At 34.2% G+C, this 20,226-nt stretch overlaps 1 protein-coding gene across 1 annotated transcript in view; it reads right to left on the reverse strand.

Annotated features, from left to right (window-relative positions):
• LOC144437138 (dual specificity protein phosphatase 22-B-like) overlaps window positions 1–20,226 on the reverse strand; it is a 55,930-nt gene that overhangs the window by 34,836 nt on the left and 868 nt on the right. The window contains exons 2-5 of the mRNA XM_078126000.1: window positions 18,888–18,921; window positions 14,323–14,405; window positions 12,107–12,156; window positions 11,282–11,356 (exon numbers count right to left, since the gene is read on the reverse strand). Of these exons, the coding sequence (XP_077982126.1) occupies window positions 11,282–11,356; window positions 12,107–12,156; window positions 14,323–14,405; window positions 18,888–18,921 (242 nt within the window). The remainder of the gene's footprint in view (window positions 1–11,281; window positions 11,357–12,106; window positions 12,157–14,322; window positions 14,406–18,887; window positions 18,922–20,226) is intronic.

Genomic DNA, 20,226 nt, shown 5'->3' on the forward strand with positions numbered 1-20,226 from the left:
TTCCCTCCACAAACATATGCACACATACATGCATACACACACACCCTCCCTCCCCCACACACGTTCACATACATACCCTCCCCCACCCACCCACACCACACACACACACACACACACACACACACACACACACACACACACACACACACACACACAAAAAAAATATCAAACAGGTTGAACAAAAATGGCTTGATAATTCGACCCTTAAAATAACTGTTTTCTATGATCAACATATTAAATGGACTGGCCTACCACAAATCATTGCTGTTAACTGCTTATTGCATACATACTAGTTATCTGAAGTGGCTAGACTTGATTGGTTTATATATATTTTCTAGCATTTCTCCTACTCCATGTATTTTGAAATGTACATACTTGTCCAAAGCGAATTGGACATATGATTTGTTGTTCGGTAATCTGTAGGTATTGAATAAAGATTCATTCATTCATTCATTCATTCATTCATTCATTCATTCATTCATTCATTCATTTGTTATGATTGGTATCACTTTGGGTTTATTTAAGTGTGCCTGCTGGATGTAAAGAATGAAAATATTCTGAAATGTGGAAGCTACCTGTAGCTAACATTTTACGGACATTGTATCTGTTGGCTCTGTTGGCTGACACCACCTGCAAAGTATATCACATTGTCTATACATACTTGATAAGATAGTAGTTGCCATGGATTTAACATAATTCACTGATATACCAAGCAATTTGTTCCTTATTTATTGTCTATTAGATTTCAGAAATATGATTATAAATATATATTTGCAAGTACAAATGTGAGAAACGACAGGAGGGAAATTTAACTGTTGGATGAACATCATACTTTAGAACACTTGGGGCTTATACTCAAACAAAACAGCGGAGTGCCTGCATTCAAAAGTGGGTCAGATTTTATAGAGGGCATGGGGCTGTATTCTATCCATGTACTCCCACTTAGTAAGGAATCTACCCTAAAGGAATACATTTGGTGAAAGTACCACATGTCACACAATTCATGCACAGACATATATTTACAATATGTATGACTATATGTATGTATGACTGTATGTATGTATGTATGTATGTATGTATGTATGTATGTATGTACATGTATGTATGTATGTATGTATGTACATGTATGTATGTATGTATGTATGTATGTATGTATGTATGTATGTATGTATGTATGTATGTATGTATGTATGTATGTATGTATATATGCATGCATGCATGCATGTATGTATGCATGCGTATGTATTATGTATGTATGTATGTATGTATGTATGTATGTGTGCGTATGTATTATGTGTGTGTTGACACATATAGTGAGAGAGAGAGCAAGCAAAAGAGAGAGAAAGCACTCTTGCAGTTTCCTAAAATGTTAGATGCAGACACGTAAGGTAATATGTATGTTACAGAATGGATTTATTGAAATCATTTGAAAGTGAGTAGGAAATATAAAGTTCAATTTTAACTCGAAAAGGCTGAACAAAACTTGTACATGGCTGGTAGGAAGATCAAGTACCAATTTCCTCCTTTATGCTGCAATGTACTGTTTTGTATCACTCACAGTTACCACTCGCACCACAACCAAAGTTTAACAAGCATCTGCAATGACCTTTGACCTCAGGGAGGGGGATCTAAACAGTAGATGGGACTTTGAAAAGGTAGTAAATTGATGCGACATGGATGATATTTTGAAGCGCCCCCAGTGGTAGGGGTAATGGCAGCGGTTCAATAATCCCCGTTCCTGAGTTCTCATAGGGGTATACTGTCAGTAACTTGAATTCTACGTGTACAGGCAGACGCACAAATTCATTTAATTGGACTCCCTAACTGAATTGAACATTTCAATTCTCTTGATAGCAGACTGAATAATATTTGGTTTAACACCCTATTATCATAACTTACAAGTGAACACCCTCATCTATGTGCTGTTGCACAATTTTGAAAAACTTCATGAATCGTGATGTTCCAGTAGGCTTATCAAAGACAAAATTGTTCTTCCCATAGACTGTTAGGTGTGAAATTTATCATATGCAAGAAGATTTTTTTTAAAAATTGGCGATATATAGCAAAAATCAATATTAGGAGTATTTTTCAATCAAAATATATTAAGAATTAGTTACCTAAAGTTATATACTTGGAGCCTAACTATCAATATAGTTTTCATCCCAAATATTTATTATTTGAATGAATGAATGAATGAATGAATGAATGAATGAATGAATGAATGAATGAATGAATGAAAGGATAAATGAATGAAAGTTATTTCACCAGATAACTAAAATAAGCTACACTTTCAAAAAGCACAGACATGATTTTAAAAATATACAAAATGAATATAAAAGAAAATACACAATTGTTATCTGATGTGGACCATGGAAATAGTTCAGTGGAACTAGTCTTATCTTTATGTCTGTACAAGTTCATGTGCTTTCACACCCACTCCTATTCATGTGAAGAAAGTATGAAGTATATTGTTTAAACTTCTGCACAAGTTACAGTTGATAAGACTACAGTTTCCTTCAAGGCCTTAAAAAACCTGATGATTCTAGAAAAAAAACTTTCATATCTCCAAAAACAGTTAATTCCTGTTTTTTTTTTACTGAGTTTTCCTTTCATCTTGAAAACAAAACACTGACCTCGATTTATAAAACAAGATCCTAGTTAGTAAAAACTCAGAGAAAATGAAAGTTCTTTTGTTTTCCCAGAAAAATGAAGGAATAAGCATCCACTGCTCAAAGAAAGAACATGGTCCCAGTGCAGTAAAAAAAAAACCCTGACATATTCATGCAAGTAACTTCCCATTTTGTGATCTGCCAAACAAATTACATCTATCTCCTTCCTGGAAGTTTGTATATGACATGCATGTATTCAAGTGGTTAGGTGATGATGGATCGCGTGTAAGTTATACTTTAATTTACTGACTATGAAAACTTTGGTGAGATATTCTTTCACCAAAACTACTGACCATGTGGTGAGCTGGAACAATGTAGATTGGTGTAGAATTACAGTGCACACAGCAGGGCAAATAATCTGAGCCCAGGAATATAATAACTGGGGTATAGTATTATCAAATATGATGGATATGGAGTGTGTAGTCTACTCAAGGTTAATCAGCAATTTGTTGTTTAGATGCTATGTTTTCAAAACATACTCTAATTTGGAGTGTGTTAATTTTTTTCTAATCGTAGATAATTGAAGAAATTGGCTCTGTGTCAGACCTCGAGGCATTTCGTTGATTCGATACAGGACAACTATACATGCATCATATTTGTAATCAAGTTTGACGTCAAGTTGTTACAAAGTGGTGTTTTCGCAAAGGTTTTGAACCTGTAAATCGAGAGGGGGTACATTAGACAGATTATGGTCTGTATCTGTATTCACAGGTGGCATTGATCATGATCTCAAACACAAAATGTATGTTGACCCCAATGCCATTGAAAAGAATGCTTTACTAAACAATTCTCTCAAATTTCAGAAAAAATGACATAAAAAAAATAAAAGACTTTACTTCACACATTCACCATTTCTGAACCATCCACCTTTTTCTTTCTTTTTTGACATCAATTCACAGTAAATTTTTTCATTCATTCATTCATTCATCTATCTATGCATCGCAGACAGAATAAATTTGGAAACCCCAACCTAAGCAAAAATTTAAAAACATATAAAATTGCAGAAAATAAATCTCCTAGTCATCATTTCAGACAAATAGCTTTACCATCTGTTATATGATATTATGTATCTACTTCATCGTCTGTCCCGCACTACTATAAATGACCACCATGGAGTCTGAAGGATCCCAGATGCTTCCTTCGGTTTGATTCATACATCATGCATACTGTCACAAACCACTGACAAAACACATCATATGACAAGTACATGTGCTTCTCTTTTATCTTAAACAGCACAGCTCCTGGGTATAGATTTGATAGAAATTATACAGTGGACATTGTGCATGGCGGTGTTTTATTAACATTGTAACGTGTACACGGCCATGTGCTGATGATAGAAATATATACAGCGATGTTGATGACAGACAGTTTAATTTGAAAGCAGAGGTGATGAATCATTGATGATGATGATGATGATGATGATGATGATGATAATGATGAGGTGTAGACGTTTTCTACGTTTTTATGTGGAACCATTTCAATGCACCACTGAATACCCTATACTTTCACATGTGTCTGTCAGCAAGCTACCCATGTATGTAATTTTGTTTTAGTTTTTAATTGTAACAGGGTCTGAATATGAAGAAGTAATTAATTAAAAAGATGATGATGATGATGATGATGATGATGATGATGATGATGATGATGATCAGGAGTAGGAAGAGGAGGAGGAGGACGATGATGAAGACGAAGACGATGATGAGACTGAGTCTTCACTTGAAAGCAATAGAAAGTACTACTAGCACACTTTGACAAGAACAATGCTCTTTTTAGAGTTTGGCTAATGTCATCACTTTCAAAAAGGCAAAAAATATATATACGGTAACTATGGCAATAGCTGCTAGATTTAGTATTTACAGTGACAGAACTTGATTTCTTTTGACAAAACTGTAGACCCATCGATGAAGCGGTTTACTCTCTTTTGCAATATTGGGGTTAGAAATGTAGGGTTTGCATCGATATTATTCACGGTAATAATTCAATAAAGAATGAACTATACTATATTGTGAAATGGACATTGGATTTTTCAAAATATTTTATGTACACACTTGTACTTGAACTTAAAGATTACATTTCTATCATCATCATCACTATGATGCCAAACAACTCAAACTCCAAGACACAAACACAGACCATAAACCTGATACGTACCAGATGATCACTATTACAGATGTTTATAAAGGCACTTGTTGATTAAGATAACAGTTTTTAGAGTTCTGTTTCGAAACAACCAATTATTGTACAAGGTTTTAACTGCAAGGATTATCTACTTCAAATTTTACCCACAAATATACAATTTCATGTTTATATATTAATCATGGTTTATCGTATGAACGGAAAGATCACTAACATGCAAATCCTAAATCATTTCCACAGACAACTCCTATTCCTGACTTGCAAACTTTCTTTACTTAGTTTTCCCAAATATTTTCTCCATCCTGTCATTACAACAAGGAAAACACTTGTAAATGACAAAATCCTTATTATGTCATGATTGTTTCCCATCTTTATGAAGAAAATTTTTGGATTGTAAATATGATTCTACTTGTTCACGCTTGACTTAAGAAAAAAGGAAGATGATGGAAATAATAGTACTGCTGAATGTATTAACTCAGCATCATATTTTAGACTGCAGAAACATTGACATACAACAACCAGGGTATAAATCCATTATTTGTGTTTGAATGTGTACAACTTGGCCTATGCATGGTAGAAGAGATTTTGAATATGACGACTTCTGATTTCAAATGAAAGTGCCTCTCACAAATCAAAGCAATCTATTTGTACTACTTTGAGTATCTTATATCTGTAGACAAGTACCATTTCTGACAACTAAATTTAATATTGAGAATTATTTTAAATGAAAAGTCACAACATGAGTAACTGGTTTGCACCCCTTTGTGTATCTTATCTCCAGACACCTAATGATTCTGACGATTAAATTTATGGGCTGAGAATTATTTTAAAGGAAAGCTCACAACATCAGCAACCTGTTTGCACTCCTTTACACATCTGATATTATAATCTATAGACAACTACTAACGATTCTGATGAACAGATTTTGGAATTGTGGCTGAGTATTATTTCAAAGGAAATCTCACCTGTTTGTAGCCCTTTATGCATTAAGGGATATACATTTAACACACGTACTGTATTTCTGAGCTGTTAAACCATGGAGTATGTTCCTGTGGATAGTTGGTAACTTAAATTTCAAAGGAAAGGTCAATATGTACTAGTTATAAACTAGTACATACATAACAACCATGACAATCATACAACATGCCTTTGCAGAGTTTTACTGTGCAGACATTTCGCGCCTCTATCGGTGCAATAGTAAGGATTATTTGTTGGTGCACTTACCTCCAGTGGGGAGTTGTTACACCATTTGAAGAGGGCAACGGGTATTGTCGATGCATATATAACTCCAGTAGGGAGTTGTTCATCTATGTTACCTACAACTGGGCAGCAAAAAAAATGAAATCCTCCTCACAACAATTATAACCACCTCGTATGTGAAGAAGAACTGAACAAAATATCATATTTCTATTGAATAAGTACACAATTGTGAATATGAGTTATAGAAATTGAAAATGACATCATGCCATGATGCCAGTCAGACAAAGGGAAGTAGTGGAAAAACTGAGAAATCACAGCCACCAAACCTCTATACGGTCCCTAATAAACCTGATACTAAATAGTGATACGCAAAACCTAACCGTTATAGTAGCTAAAACGTATACCACAACATTTCCTTATTCAAAAAAACTTTCACTTCTTGAAGTCAGACAGACAACCAGAAGTATTGTGATGCTAAGGACTTCCAGCTGATAAAAAACAGTGGACCAAGCTACTATGTAGCTTTGTAGTTCCACTTTTTGGAGACGGGCAAGAAACTGACTCTAAAACCATGAGAGTGGGTGGATGATGTTATAATGGAGGAGATAAGGTTACACTTCTCAGTTGACTATGATCACAATATGACTTTAAAACTTAAAAACAAGCAGATATCCTTTCAAATTAGTCAATTTTTTTCTGAAAGCGTGAACAAACACACTAATAGTATAAGTGTGAGTATTGTATAGTCTGATAATGAAATGAATTGAAACCTTGGATTTTTTTGCGACCTTTCAGTTTTTTGACCATTATGCTCTCTTTTGAAAGTGTAATATAATTATGCAGATAAAAATGCACTTTTATTTCACAACTTCTCTGCATTTTACTGTAAAGAAGTACAGTTTGTGAATTTAAAATGAGGTACATGTAGAGTTTATAAGTTGACCAACATGGCTTCTCATATACAATATGCACGTATTGTGAGAAGAAATTTAATGGACCGAAGTATTTCAAGATCAGAGAATGTGGAGTCCTGTTGTTCTCAACAACTGGTCACGGAAAGAGTTCTTTTTGCATACTTCTAAAGTTTGATGTCCAACAGCCTTGGAAATCAAGTGAATTCACATACCTAATATCATATTTTCCACAAGAACACTTCGGAGTTGGCTGGGGAAAGAGCCCACCTATTGCGCTACCTGACTGATGTCTTCGAGCCTCTGTGCAAAATCTCACGGTATATTGTGACAGCAACATATTTAGTTTACTGCTTAAATTTCTAGTTTTCTTCTATCATTTCAGTGACTCCTGATATAACAAAATACCAGATTTCCTGAAGAGCAAACAACTCCTATGGCCAAATTACAAGCTTCTGAGTCAGCCCGTCTGAGCAGAAACTGTGTACATAATAGGAAATTTGCATAGTGGAACTCAGTGTAGACACCCAAAGTAGCAATTCTGAAACTAGCCCTTCTATGTATTCTGCAGGATCCAGCTCCTGTGATTTATCTTCAAACCAACGCAGTACACTCAAGTTTGAGAATTTTTATTGCATTTTGAACTTTCCTTCGATAAATTAATGATAATTAAAATGAAATCATGGATGATCTCAATGACAGGTTGAACTTGGATATGATGTGAGCTGTCAAATTTCCCTGGACATAAAAGTAATTTGGTTTCTTTTGGCATATTTCTACTTCTACTTATGATTAAAAATTAGGGGGGGGGGAGGGGGAGGGGGCAGTTGTGGTGAAGGGAAGAGTCTTTCAAAGCATATCGCTTCTAAATCAAGGAATATCTTCTGAGGTCACAGAAATATCCCTCAAAATGTTGCTCACAAAGTCATAGAAATCTCGTCTGTCTGTTCATGGCTCTTTTAAAGTTATACAACACATTGAAACTTGCAGAGAAACTCAACTCTACCCACAACCTTTGAAAGTCTCACTCTTAAATCCACCTGAGTTCACTATTATGCACCCAATCATTACATGCATTTCTCGCGACATGTAGACCTTTCCTTCTGGCCCTAAATTCTACTAAAATGTGACTGTTGATACAGTTACCCAATTTTGATTCTGTAATTCTGTCTGCTGCTGACTTGGGGCTATCTCCTGATGTTGCCTTCCCTTGAACTTTGCCTGTCACAGACAGATCAGACATAGAACCATACATATAGTGTATGGTGGTATCCAATTGAGCGAGGTCACTGTCCCCTACCAGCCCAAAACATATCAGATGGTATCTAAAATTGGCCATTTGATACATCTGTGTCCTTCTGAACTCATATACTTAATGCTTTTCATGAGCAATTTAAAAAAAAAATTGAATTGTCTTCATGTGTTTTCTTAATTGTCATGAATCTTTCTGAATGTGCTGAGTGTTAATTTTTATGTATGTCACGTCATTTCTGTGCCCTCACATGGGATGAATAAAATATCTGAATTAAACAGACAAGTAGGGTTTCGAGCTGTGTTATTATTTATGGATATATGAGTACTTGGGCTCTGTTAGGTTCGTGGTAATTTTACTCAATGTTCGAGGTACTTGTAACAGTATTGGTCCAAGCTCGTACATGTGTGTTGCACCTTATATGGTCGTATCATATTTAATTCATTTTAATATCTTTCTGTATATGGCATAAAGGTCATTGAACCAGACTCTAAATTCTAGATTTTTTTGTTGCACTTTTCAAAAATCTGGAATGTAATACCAAGGAGTCTTGTAGATATAAACACCGTGTGAACATACAGTGTGGGTTAGAAGACTAAATTATAAATTTGCTACCCCCTTTTTCAAAAATTTATAATATCACATGTAGTCACACCCAGGAGTCTTATAAAATGTAAACACAGTGTGAAAATACCATACAGTATGGTTTAGAATTCAAATTTAGAAGACAAAATTCTAGGTTTTCCCCCTATTTTTAAATGTGCAATATCAAAATCATATTCATATTAAGGGGTACTTATAAATGTACACACAGTGTGACTTTCAAGACTATTCAAAGTATAGATTTTTCCAACTTTTCAAAAATTTGCAATATAAGAGTCACACCAGGAGTACTTGGTAATATAATTCTGTAAACGCTATGTGAACATACCATAAAGTGTTATCTGAAGACTATATCATAACATTTGTATGACACTACAACATTTGTAATCACTCACTTGTTTAGTAATGTAATCAAAGCAGCTAAGTGTCAACACTGACAAATATTTTCAGTCTTCAGAGCTGTATAATACTAGAGTGATCTAATTTGTAGGTTCATTTTCAGCATTTCGATAATGCCAGTAATTATTGAAAATCAATCCATCAATCAATCAATCAATCAATCAATCAATCAACCAACCAACCACCTATCAATCAATCAATCAATCAATCAATCAATCACTCCAATCAATCAATCAATCATTCAATCAATCAATCAATCACTCCAATCAATCAATCAATCATTCATTCAATCAATCAATCAATCAATCACTCCAATCAATCAATCATTCAATCAATCAATTAACCAACCTAGCATTACAAAAGGACTAACAACAACTGTATTTGGGTAGTGATAACAGACAGCATTCCTCTCCTGTTTCACTTTAAAGGGGCATAAACCAGGTCTGAACATTTTTGTGATTTTTGTTTCATAACAACAATTGCAAATGTTATCATACTTCTGAAAAATGTCTAATCATCACTAGTAACCCTTAGATCAGTAGTATTGTGGTTAGGCAAACCAACTGAATGATTTAATGACATAGTTTTGGGGTATACCCAAATATTAAGGTTGACAACTGAATCAGAAGGAAAGTACACATTTGTAAACTTATCAACTTTACATGTAGATTTTATACTCATTTAAACTTAAAGACAGAAATTAACATCAGTTTGATTGACTGATTATTTATTTCCCAGGGTAGATAAAAACAGTGTCTCAAGTTGGCTGATGACTAGTCTAGAGGCTATCCGTGACTTCAAATCTTGTCACTGATCTTGAGATTCACAGCTATGGATAGCCACTGCAATATACTAGCTGATGGCAATCCCTTTGAAAGTTATCATACACAATGATATCGGATGATTGAACAGTAAGGGAAGTAAGAGTAGAAGGATACACCACGTCATCATGTTGTCATTCCAAGTAAATAAGTGCTTAATAGATGCAAAGGTAGTAAACATAAAACCACACTTCATTGTCTAGTAATGAACTTTAATGAGATATCTGTTTTCAAATAGGCTTCTAATTTGGACATTGTAACTTAATTCTTATGATGAAATAAAACACGAATAAGTACCAAACAATTGGTAATGTTTACACACGATAACACGCAGATGTCATTGTGGTTTGAGGAATATATTTGGAATGACTGTACATCTAATTCAAGTTATAAGCTGTACTTTTAAGGGGTCTGGAGTTTTGCCAGTTATTCATCACGTTTTTATGGTGAAGGACGTGATTTTTTTAGTGACGAGATAAGTACTTTGCCGCCGGGAGTTAGTCTTACGTTATAGTAAATAACAAGGATACAAAATTTTGGAAGTTTGCCAGTTATACATCATGTATGTTTCATCAGGAGGCTACAGATCACTTAATTAATTTTGTCTGCAAAGCTACAACAGTGTACTTGAGTACTGTGAAAGTGCTTAGTGCATGACCTAGCTGACTGTAAGTCAGGATTGCGTGTGGCATGAGTCATTAAGACCCCAGTCGAAAACAAATCACCATCTACATGGGTACACGTGTCTAGGTCAGACGTGTGACCCCATTTGACCAAGACACGCCCGAGAACGCCAAAGAATAGAGTCTATATTTGGCTTTGTTTAGATGCAGCCTAGAGGAGAATAATTGACTCAAGGCCATGACATCATCGCTTACTTTAGATCTCTTTAAGCTGGATTTTTTTTTATGATTTTCATATGTTTGTGTTTTGTACCACCCCTGGCCAAATTTTAAAGCCAGCGATGTACAGACTAGGTTAATGTACACAGCTAATGCTGGTAAGCTGTGAGTCTTAATACCACTATCAAAATCAACAAGTTAATACTTAGTTTCTGATTCATAAGGACATTGCAGAGATTTATTTCACAAAACCTGTTTCTGTTTTTCCAACTGGCACACAAGTGTGTGTATATATACATTGCAGAGTAACATTGCAAGTCAAAATAACTGTAAAACTGAACTTTGAAAGAAAATACATTACAGCTTAAAACAAAACTTTGGAATGCAACTGAAAACTTTATGTGTGCTGTTTAACAGGAAAGCTAACAATGAGTAAGCATAAACTTACCAGTGTACAAGGACAACACCACCATCAATTCTTGCTTCGTGTATAAACTCAATGCAACGCCGAAAATGCTGTGATCTGTCAAATACAGAAATGTTTATATCAATTCATCTATGTTGATAAAATATAGATTTTATCAAAGCAAACTTTTGTTCAAAATACACAATTGTTACTTGAAATGTTCAACTGCTCACGTAAATAGTAAATATGTTATTGCATCTACTGATGATTTACCATTTCTTTAAATGTCGTCACATAAACTCCAGGGACAGAGAATTCCTGTCTCTGTCTGTCTGTCTCTTTTTTTCTTTCTTTCAAGGATAACCAAAGGGACAAGTCCTAATTACAGGTTCCACAACAAATAGTAACACACACATACACATACACATATACATACATACAGTGACAAACACCCATGCATGCACACACACACACACACACACACACACACACACACACACACACACACACACACACACACACACACACACACACAAATACAACAATGGACAGAAAGCTATACAATTAACAAATAAATAAAGAATCAAGGCTGCAAGTGAAACATTGCAATTCATCATTTTACATCTCATGTACAATTTGTTACTGCTAGGAGGGCTGAACTGTAAATCTTTCCGCAGTGTCTAACATGTTAATTTGCAGATAAGCCACATGACATCATTGATTGCACAACTTTAAAACTAAATAACCCGAGAGTGAAATTTTTTTCATTTCTTTTTTTTTTGCGAGTAGAAGAAACATTTTATTTTATATTTGCAAACTTGAAAGTATAGCTAGTTTATACATATAAATCAACAGTTTTACACTTACAAATTTTGATGTGGATTGTCTGCAGCACTTATGCATAGGTATTTCAAATCCTGCAAGAAAATAATTAAAGTAACATCATAGCAACATAATATCCTTGTGAACACCCAACCCCTGTTTTTTAGACAAGTTAGCACATGACATTTCTGGGTATTTACGGCTACTGAATTAATTTAGGATTTTATAATGATAAATGCTGATTTTATAAATGATTTTACTCTGGTGAAAATACTTGCATAAAAGCTTGCATAAACTATTCTGGAGTGATGCATGCATAATTTATAGCACTGTACATGTCTTCTGGTGTTGTTAGCATACTTGACGGCATGATATGCAACGTTTTCACCCTATACTTGGAGGAACATATATAGCAGCTTATCAATTTCACAGTGGTAGAAATTAGTTCACTATTATATATTTCTCTCATAAATAATGTTCTACTTTTGTTGTTAATTTTCCTGGAAAAGGCTGAGGGCACTTTCACAAGTATTTCTTATTCCATTGCCACTTTTTTGCCATGTCAGTACTTGTCTCTTTCCAATGCACTTTTTTCTGAGTGAAATTGAACTTTCTCACAATCACACACCAATATGTTGTCTGACAAAGCAACCCTGGATGGAGCTGAACATTGCACTCTTCCAGCATATGAGGGCGCTATACATTATGCATTTTAGAAACTACCTTTGGGGGTGCCATTGACCTTACATGTCCAATATATAGAGGTCAATATATTTATATTTTCAAGAAGCCCTCTTGGCAGTGACACCACCATGCTATGTGAGTCATTTTTGTGAACTTTCTTTCCTGAGCTAGCACACATCATCAAACCAGTAAATTTACATCAAATGGCCAACGAAAAATCAGAATTACAAATTTATGCACAAATATAAGTGAAATTATGGTATGTGCAAAGGTACCAAAAGAGAACAGTTGCAATTGGTTATGATCATGCAGTGGATGAAAGATATTTGGCTGTGGCTGAGAACATTAGCTACGGGGTAAAAATAATATAATCCAAGGTTTTTAGGGCACCAGCCTCCTCTGATGGTAGGTTTGTTGTTCATATCAGGCATGTTATCAGTCTGCATAATCCGACATATCATGTCATGCCTATCAGCCAGAGCCCACAAAACAAAGAGAGGACCAGTTAGGACTGAACAACGCAGTGTATCTTACAAGTTACAGTCTAACATGTTATATCATGCTGATACAAATATCATTTTAATCCTTGGTGAAATAACAATATTCATAAGTAAGGAAATCCAGACTTCTAACTGATTTCTAGATATCGTATTACTTGTTGACTTAATCTAGATAGGCCCCTTATATGTGGTAGTTTTTATGTAGCTGGAAAGATCTAGTAGTTTTTGTGTAGCCCGAAAGATCTAGTCGTTGTTTCTGCTTTGGTATTATGCTCACTTATGGACCTTCCAGACTACTGGACTGTCACTTCACTTTTGGGCGATAAACCAAACTGACTTCGCTACGTCTTCAGGGTTACCCTATTAACTTCTACGTTTCTTATGGTAACACTTTAACATTCATGGATTGTCGGTCGGTTAGTTTAAATTCATAATTGTGTACACTGAACATTCTGCATGCTATAGAAATGACAATTTAAAGTCAGAAGGATACTTTTGAACCTTTGTTTTGTTAAAGGTCCTAAATTTCAGTGATAATAGATAATTTTCACACTTGTGGTTTCACCATTTTACCAGCACTGACTTTAAAATTGAACTGGCCATAGAGGACATAATTTTTAAATTATTTTGTTGGATCAAACTCTCGCTTATTGGATATATGTATATGTGTTGTTCTTTGGGGTGGGGTTTTTCAACCTTTGATCTAAAATGGATACTGTATTTTTAGAGATAACTGTTTGGTCTAAAATGAGGTCTTGGAAGGAACTACACAATAAATTCTTGACTAGTTTGAAATTTCTGGGAATTTCCATCGGAATTTCCTCCAGGTAATTCGCTGATTGACATTTTCATATCGGTGATTATGTATTTTTATCTACAATGGGGTCTTCTAAAACTTTGAATGGTTAAAATGGGGTATTGGTTTTTTGGTCAAAATGGGCCTAAAATGGGGTCTGGGGTTGACAGCATTGGCAACACACCCCTACCAGACCTGGCCAGTACCCCTTCCCCCCAGGAAGATGTGTCTATGAAATATCATTTCATGCACCTTCGTCTCATTTACCATAGTATACTTACTGGTATTAGGGGTTTGGCATGGTCATGAACGGATAAAACGTGGGTTATCTTGTTAGCTTCCAGTTGTTCTTTGTCTTTACTGTCTGCAATAGAGAAGAAGACAACAATAACTGACAACATAGTTAAGTGGAGTCATGATGATGACTGAATGATGTCATGATGGTCAGTTTACTAAAATGGCTGTCTTGAAATTAGCATATGTTGCAGGTTCCATCCTCATAGTCACCATGCCAATTGTTTCTGAATGGCTAAAGTCCTTAAAAAGCAAGAATTATGATTGTACAACTCAGGCTGGCTCCATGTCCACACTGAGCTAGCAAATCTGAAAGGCATTATTTGGCTGTACAGTATGATTACAAATGATTTTGCTTAAAAAAAAAAATTGTGTCTGGTCTAAAATGGTGTGATGACACATTTTTTTTTTAATTCTCAACAAACCTGTCACCCAGTCTACTATTTATGGCAGTTACTGTTCTTTTTTATTTAATACTTTAGAGCAAGTGTGTATGTGGGGCAGATGTCATTGCTTGTTCAGAATTGGCTCTGCAGTTGTCTTCACTGAAGTAGGGAGGGTTATTTTTGTGTTTCCCAACAGATCTGCAGACTGCATGGGCTGGACAAACACAAAACAAAAGACTAACGTGGGGGTATTGAAGTGATGCACATGCTGACCAGAAACAATTATCTTTTTTTTTTGGCCAAATAACATCAATTTTCTGTGCATATCTATTCCTTAGTTGTAATAACCAATTCAATTAACAGGTGCAATTTAGTGTTAACTGGAACTCTTTGCTGGCCAAGCTGAATAATGTGAGCATGCACTTATAAAAGAGCAGGCAAGTGTTGCCTTTGGAACTTGAGTTACCTCTCATATGTACGTATTACCTTGTTATAGGAATGTTTTTAATAACTGGCTTTTCACTCGAAGCAAAAATAAGATATACATTTGTAGTCCATTATAGGATATATTTAATTAAACAAATAATTTTCTGTATACTTTATTACTTTTGTTTACTACAGACCACTTGTTTGATCTGTTCATAGAAGTAGAATGGCATGATTCTACCTCCATGACCTTTTCAAATAATTAGGTGACAGTATTGTGGGTCAACAGACAAATAATTACATACAGGACTATAAATTATGTATGTACCATTATCAAATTGTTGAACTTTAACAAACATGTCATGCTTAGGCCTAACAAAAAAATTTGTGTTGTTCCGATTATGCTCAATTTTAGAATAGGTGGGGTACGTAGATTTTTTATTTGATATATTTTTCATATGTGAGTGTCCAGTTCAGGTAGTTAAGTTTTCCATTGTTTTCCATATGGTTTCTGTGTTATTGGTTTCTTCTTATCAGATGTACAGCCATTACAGATTGAAGGAACAGTTTTTTTATGTCAGTTTCTGCATCCACTATATCTTGCAAGACTTAACACAATATTCATGATTTCATTACTTTTTTTCTTGAATACGTAAAAAAAAGCTTAGGGTCGGGGCATGAAAAACTAGGTGGGGTTGGGTAACCGGACCCAAACAATTTTTTTTTAGGCCTTAGCTATATATATGCTGGTTAATACTAATAATAGCATGTACAAGACTGACAGTTTGCAGTTGAAAGCTCTAAGCTTATCAAATATGTTGTGTGTATTTGTCACAATTTCAGTACTAAATAACATAATCATTTTACAAAAATATCTAAAAAAAAAATAAGTTTAGAATACTAAATTGTTTGGAAAATAAATATGTTGATCTTTTTTACAAGTAATTAGAATTGGATGTCTTCAAATCTCGTCATAATGTCTGCCTGCAAATCATCCTTAAATCTGAAAATTTTGAAAATTTTAATCTTTTCATCTTGAAATCATTTTACTTTCATACATGTACCTCACACAAGCAAAGTTGAACACTTTCAAATAAAAAATAATTTGGAATTCAAACCCTGGTCATTCTACATCATGATGAGCATCTATGAGTCAAAATGTTCAAAACAACCATTCTTTTTCCCCTGGATTTTAATAATTATATGCTTGTAGAGGTATATAGTTTACATTATTCCCCACTATTCTTCTTCATTCAGCTGGAAAATACTTGTACCCTAAGGGTTTTGTCACTACTAGTCTATTGACTCATAGTGATAAAGCCCCTTAGGTCACTCAAGTTTTCCTTGGCTGAACAAAGACAAATTTTCACATCTATTAAAGAAAACTTTTTTTTTTAAATTTGATATATTTTTGAAAATATAAAAATACTAAAATTTTAATTGTTTTCAAAGTACTTACTTTGTAAAAAAGCTACCAGTACTTATTGATGAACATATTCAATTTTTATATGATTTTGTTAGTGTGGAATGGAATCTATGATTTTTTTCTAATAATTTCAAAGCTGACTTCTGACCCCAATTTTCCCTCTCATAAAAAGAAATGTAAAATAGTACAGGTATTTGGATCATATTTGCTACTGTGTACATTTACTATGTGATAATTTTGTGCATTGTTTACACACTGTTTGGATCATGGAATTATCAATATTGACTTAGTTATTCATGCTGATAACGTGAGTAAATACAGAGAAATTTAACAAACAGGAAAACACAAATCAAAACATGTTTATTTATTTTACACGTTTATTAGGATAAGCTGTTGTTAATTTTCAATGTCATTTTGTCAAGGCTACGTATTCCTTCACAATTTTCAAAAAAATTGCCTTCAATGTATTGATCGGTTGTTTGTCAGACAAAGGTATTCATAAGAAAAACAACAATGATAACTTGTAATTCTACATAAATTAAGAGAAATATCACTATGTTTTGTTTCATATTTCAAATTAGGATAGTCTTGTGTGTCATTAGTATTGTGAAAATTGATCCTCAAGAGTACAGAAATATTCAGATTGTTAATTACGTACTGATGGTCCAAGCAATTATGGTAATTTTACACTATAATTGGAACCAATAAAAGTGAATATTGATTGTTTTTCATTTAATCACAGACCACAAAGCACTGTCATGTGACTACCCTGAGATGGGGACACAGAGTGCAAAATGAATGGTAGTTCCACATCCATAAGTACCAAAAACTACCAATTCATGCCATGGGGCTACCATAATTTGCAGGCTACCACTGGTTGTGTGACAGTAATCTTTACAGCCTGGGGTATGAATTTTGCAGACCGAGGTTTTATGGTGAAAGGGCCTGATTTTAGAAGGTGTTATCATACATTCTTTGTAGTGGCAGAGAAGCCTAATGTAACCCCATGGGCCCTATAAATTGATAAATTGATAGCAAAACAATATTTTATGCTCAAAAACGTACATTGTGAAAAAATTATTTCCGAATCACTAAGCCAGTAGATATTGATGAGTGTGCAACTTACCATATTTGCGCAAAGTATGCAAGAGCATGATATGGAAAATTATTGCATGGGTTCGATATGCGTACTCCTAATTGAATTACACAGGAAGAGATAGTGGGTATACAATAATGCAGAAGACAAAAGCTTTACAGATATGAAAGTATTTTGATAACACACATATTTCAAATGGTGTTCAGTTTTCGGTTCAGGAATGTATGCGACTACTGGTCACAACCTTGGGCTTCCAAGTTCGGAAGTGGTAGGCTATGAATGAAACCATTAATTTCAAGTCCTGGGACAACACTTGTTCACAACAATATGATGTATTTGCTATGAAATAGGCTATAAATTTTATATTTGATTCTGTTGTATATTTTACATCAATAATGATCACCCTCATCTAGTGCAGAGATGTCACTTGGCTGGCTGGCTTGAAATTATCTGTCAAGAAGTGTTCCCTCTAAGTTTTCTGAGACTGAGCAACTTAAGGAGAAGGCAAAAAATGGAAAGGGGGACATGGCAGCCACACTTGTGCGACCACAATTTTTACCTGTTCTTGGACGCTGAATAAAGAGAAATAAAAAACTTTATGACATCATTTATTTTATTTTTTGTAAATATTTTCTGCAGGAAGCTGCATTCAGAAAGGTCAATATTTACAGATCACTGAATGATTTCAGTGATTTCAATTCAGATCTGCTTCTCAAAGACATAAGAAGTGCATCACCAAAAGTATCAAAATGTTTACAAACAAAAGTTTCACTTGCATCAAACTCAATACGGAAGTAAAATCAGTAGCGGAATCTTGCATTGATTATGTTTCATTCTTGATGCTTGGATATAAGGTTGCACAAAACATGAAATTTGACTTCGAGAGCAGACAGAGACCGTGCACAAGTAGCGTGTAAATAAGCCTTAGTGGGAACATTGCTGTCAAGCCAGTATTTCAAGTCAGTAGCAAGTCTGTGGGCTAACCCTAGTCTATCTACTGGCTGTGACTCAGAGATCCTTGTTCTTCTCTATAATAAGAAGAATGAGCATGGAATTTTGAAACATCACAGTGTCTACAACATATCTCATAGTCAAGATATACCTGTGTCAACATCAAAGTTTAATATGTTTACACAATCATAATTCAAATAAATAGATAAATAAATCAACATGTATTTTGTGAACATTAAATAAATGTTCTAAAGCAAAGGTGCTTACCTTTGAAATTTCCTACATACAGGCCTGGTAAAATCTGGGAAGAATAGAAAAATAAAGAGAGATTTGAGCGATTTTCTTCAATAATAAGCCAATCCCTGTTTTCCATAATTCTAAAAAAAAGAGTAGTTTAATTTCAGTTTTTTTATGAATATAATTATAGCTGACTAAACTCAACATTCAACTACAACATTTTAGTGATATGGCCTAACAAAAAAAAAGTGTTGTTCTGATTACGCTCAATTTTAGAATTGGTGGGGTAGGTAGATTTTTTATTTCATTTCTTAATATTTTTTTTCATATATGAGTGTCTAGTTCAGGTAGTTATGATTTCCGTTGTTTTCCATATGGTCTCTGCATTATTGGTTTCTTCTCATCAGATGTACAGCCATTACAGATTGGAAGAACAGTTTTATATTGTCTTTTTAAGTTTATGTCACTTTCCACATCCACTATTTCTTGCGAGACTTCACAATTTTTACAATTTTATTATTTTTTTCTCGAATACATGTACCTAAAAAAAGTTTAGGGTCAGCAGTAGAAAACTAGGTGGGGTCGGGTAACTGGAACCAGACAATTTTACTAGGTCTAATGTAAATATGCAAATAATTAAAATATCTATTTTTTTCTACAGGAATGCTGTAGTTGTTGGTTTAATTGTATCACAACACAAAAGTTTTTTTGTCAATGACCTATTCAATTATTTTTTAACTTGTCTATTATAAAAATTCTGAATATAAATAAAGCACAAATCCAGAGTCTATTGTTTCATTGTTTTAAAATGAGACATAAGAGTGCTTGACATATCACACAGAAAGAGACAACTTTCCCTTTTTTTAATTGTTAAATGCAGTATTAAACTGGAGCAATTTTCTGCTCCATGTTGATTTGGTGTTGGTGTTGTTGTTGTTGTTGTTTGTTTTTAGTTGTTTTTTTGTTTGTACACCTTGACAACAATTTAAAACTGAAAAGAAAAAATGTTCAGACACGAGTGACACAAAATAAACTGAAAAAAAGAGATAAAATTATGGCAAACAAAAACTGTGCTACAAATTACGGTTACCATAATTATCTTCAAATGTGGAACAGTTTGCTAATATTATTATTGTAATTATCTTTAAATATGGAACAGTTAGCTAAAATTACACAAACAAACAACAAACAAACATAAATCACACACGAAAAACTGTGTTGTCCCTGCCATGAAATACAGTACCAGTCATCAGTACCAGGCGATAGTAATACCAGTATGTCAGTTTGTTTGCTTAGCAATCATATTTCTCCAAACCTTATTTTATTAATATTATCAACACTAAATTTTAGTTATTGCACTGTTGGCGTT

This window comes from Glandiceps talaboti, chromosome 7 (genome assembly GCF_964340395.1).
Source record: "Glandiceps talaboti chromosome 7, keGlaTala1.1, whole genome shotgun sequence".
Taxonomy (NCBI): Eukaryota; Metazoa; Hemichordata; class Enteropneusta; family Spengelidae; genus Glandiceps; species Glandiceps talaboti.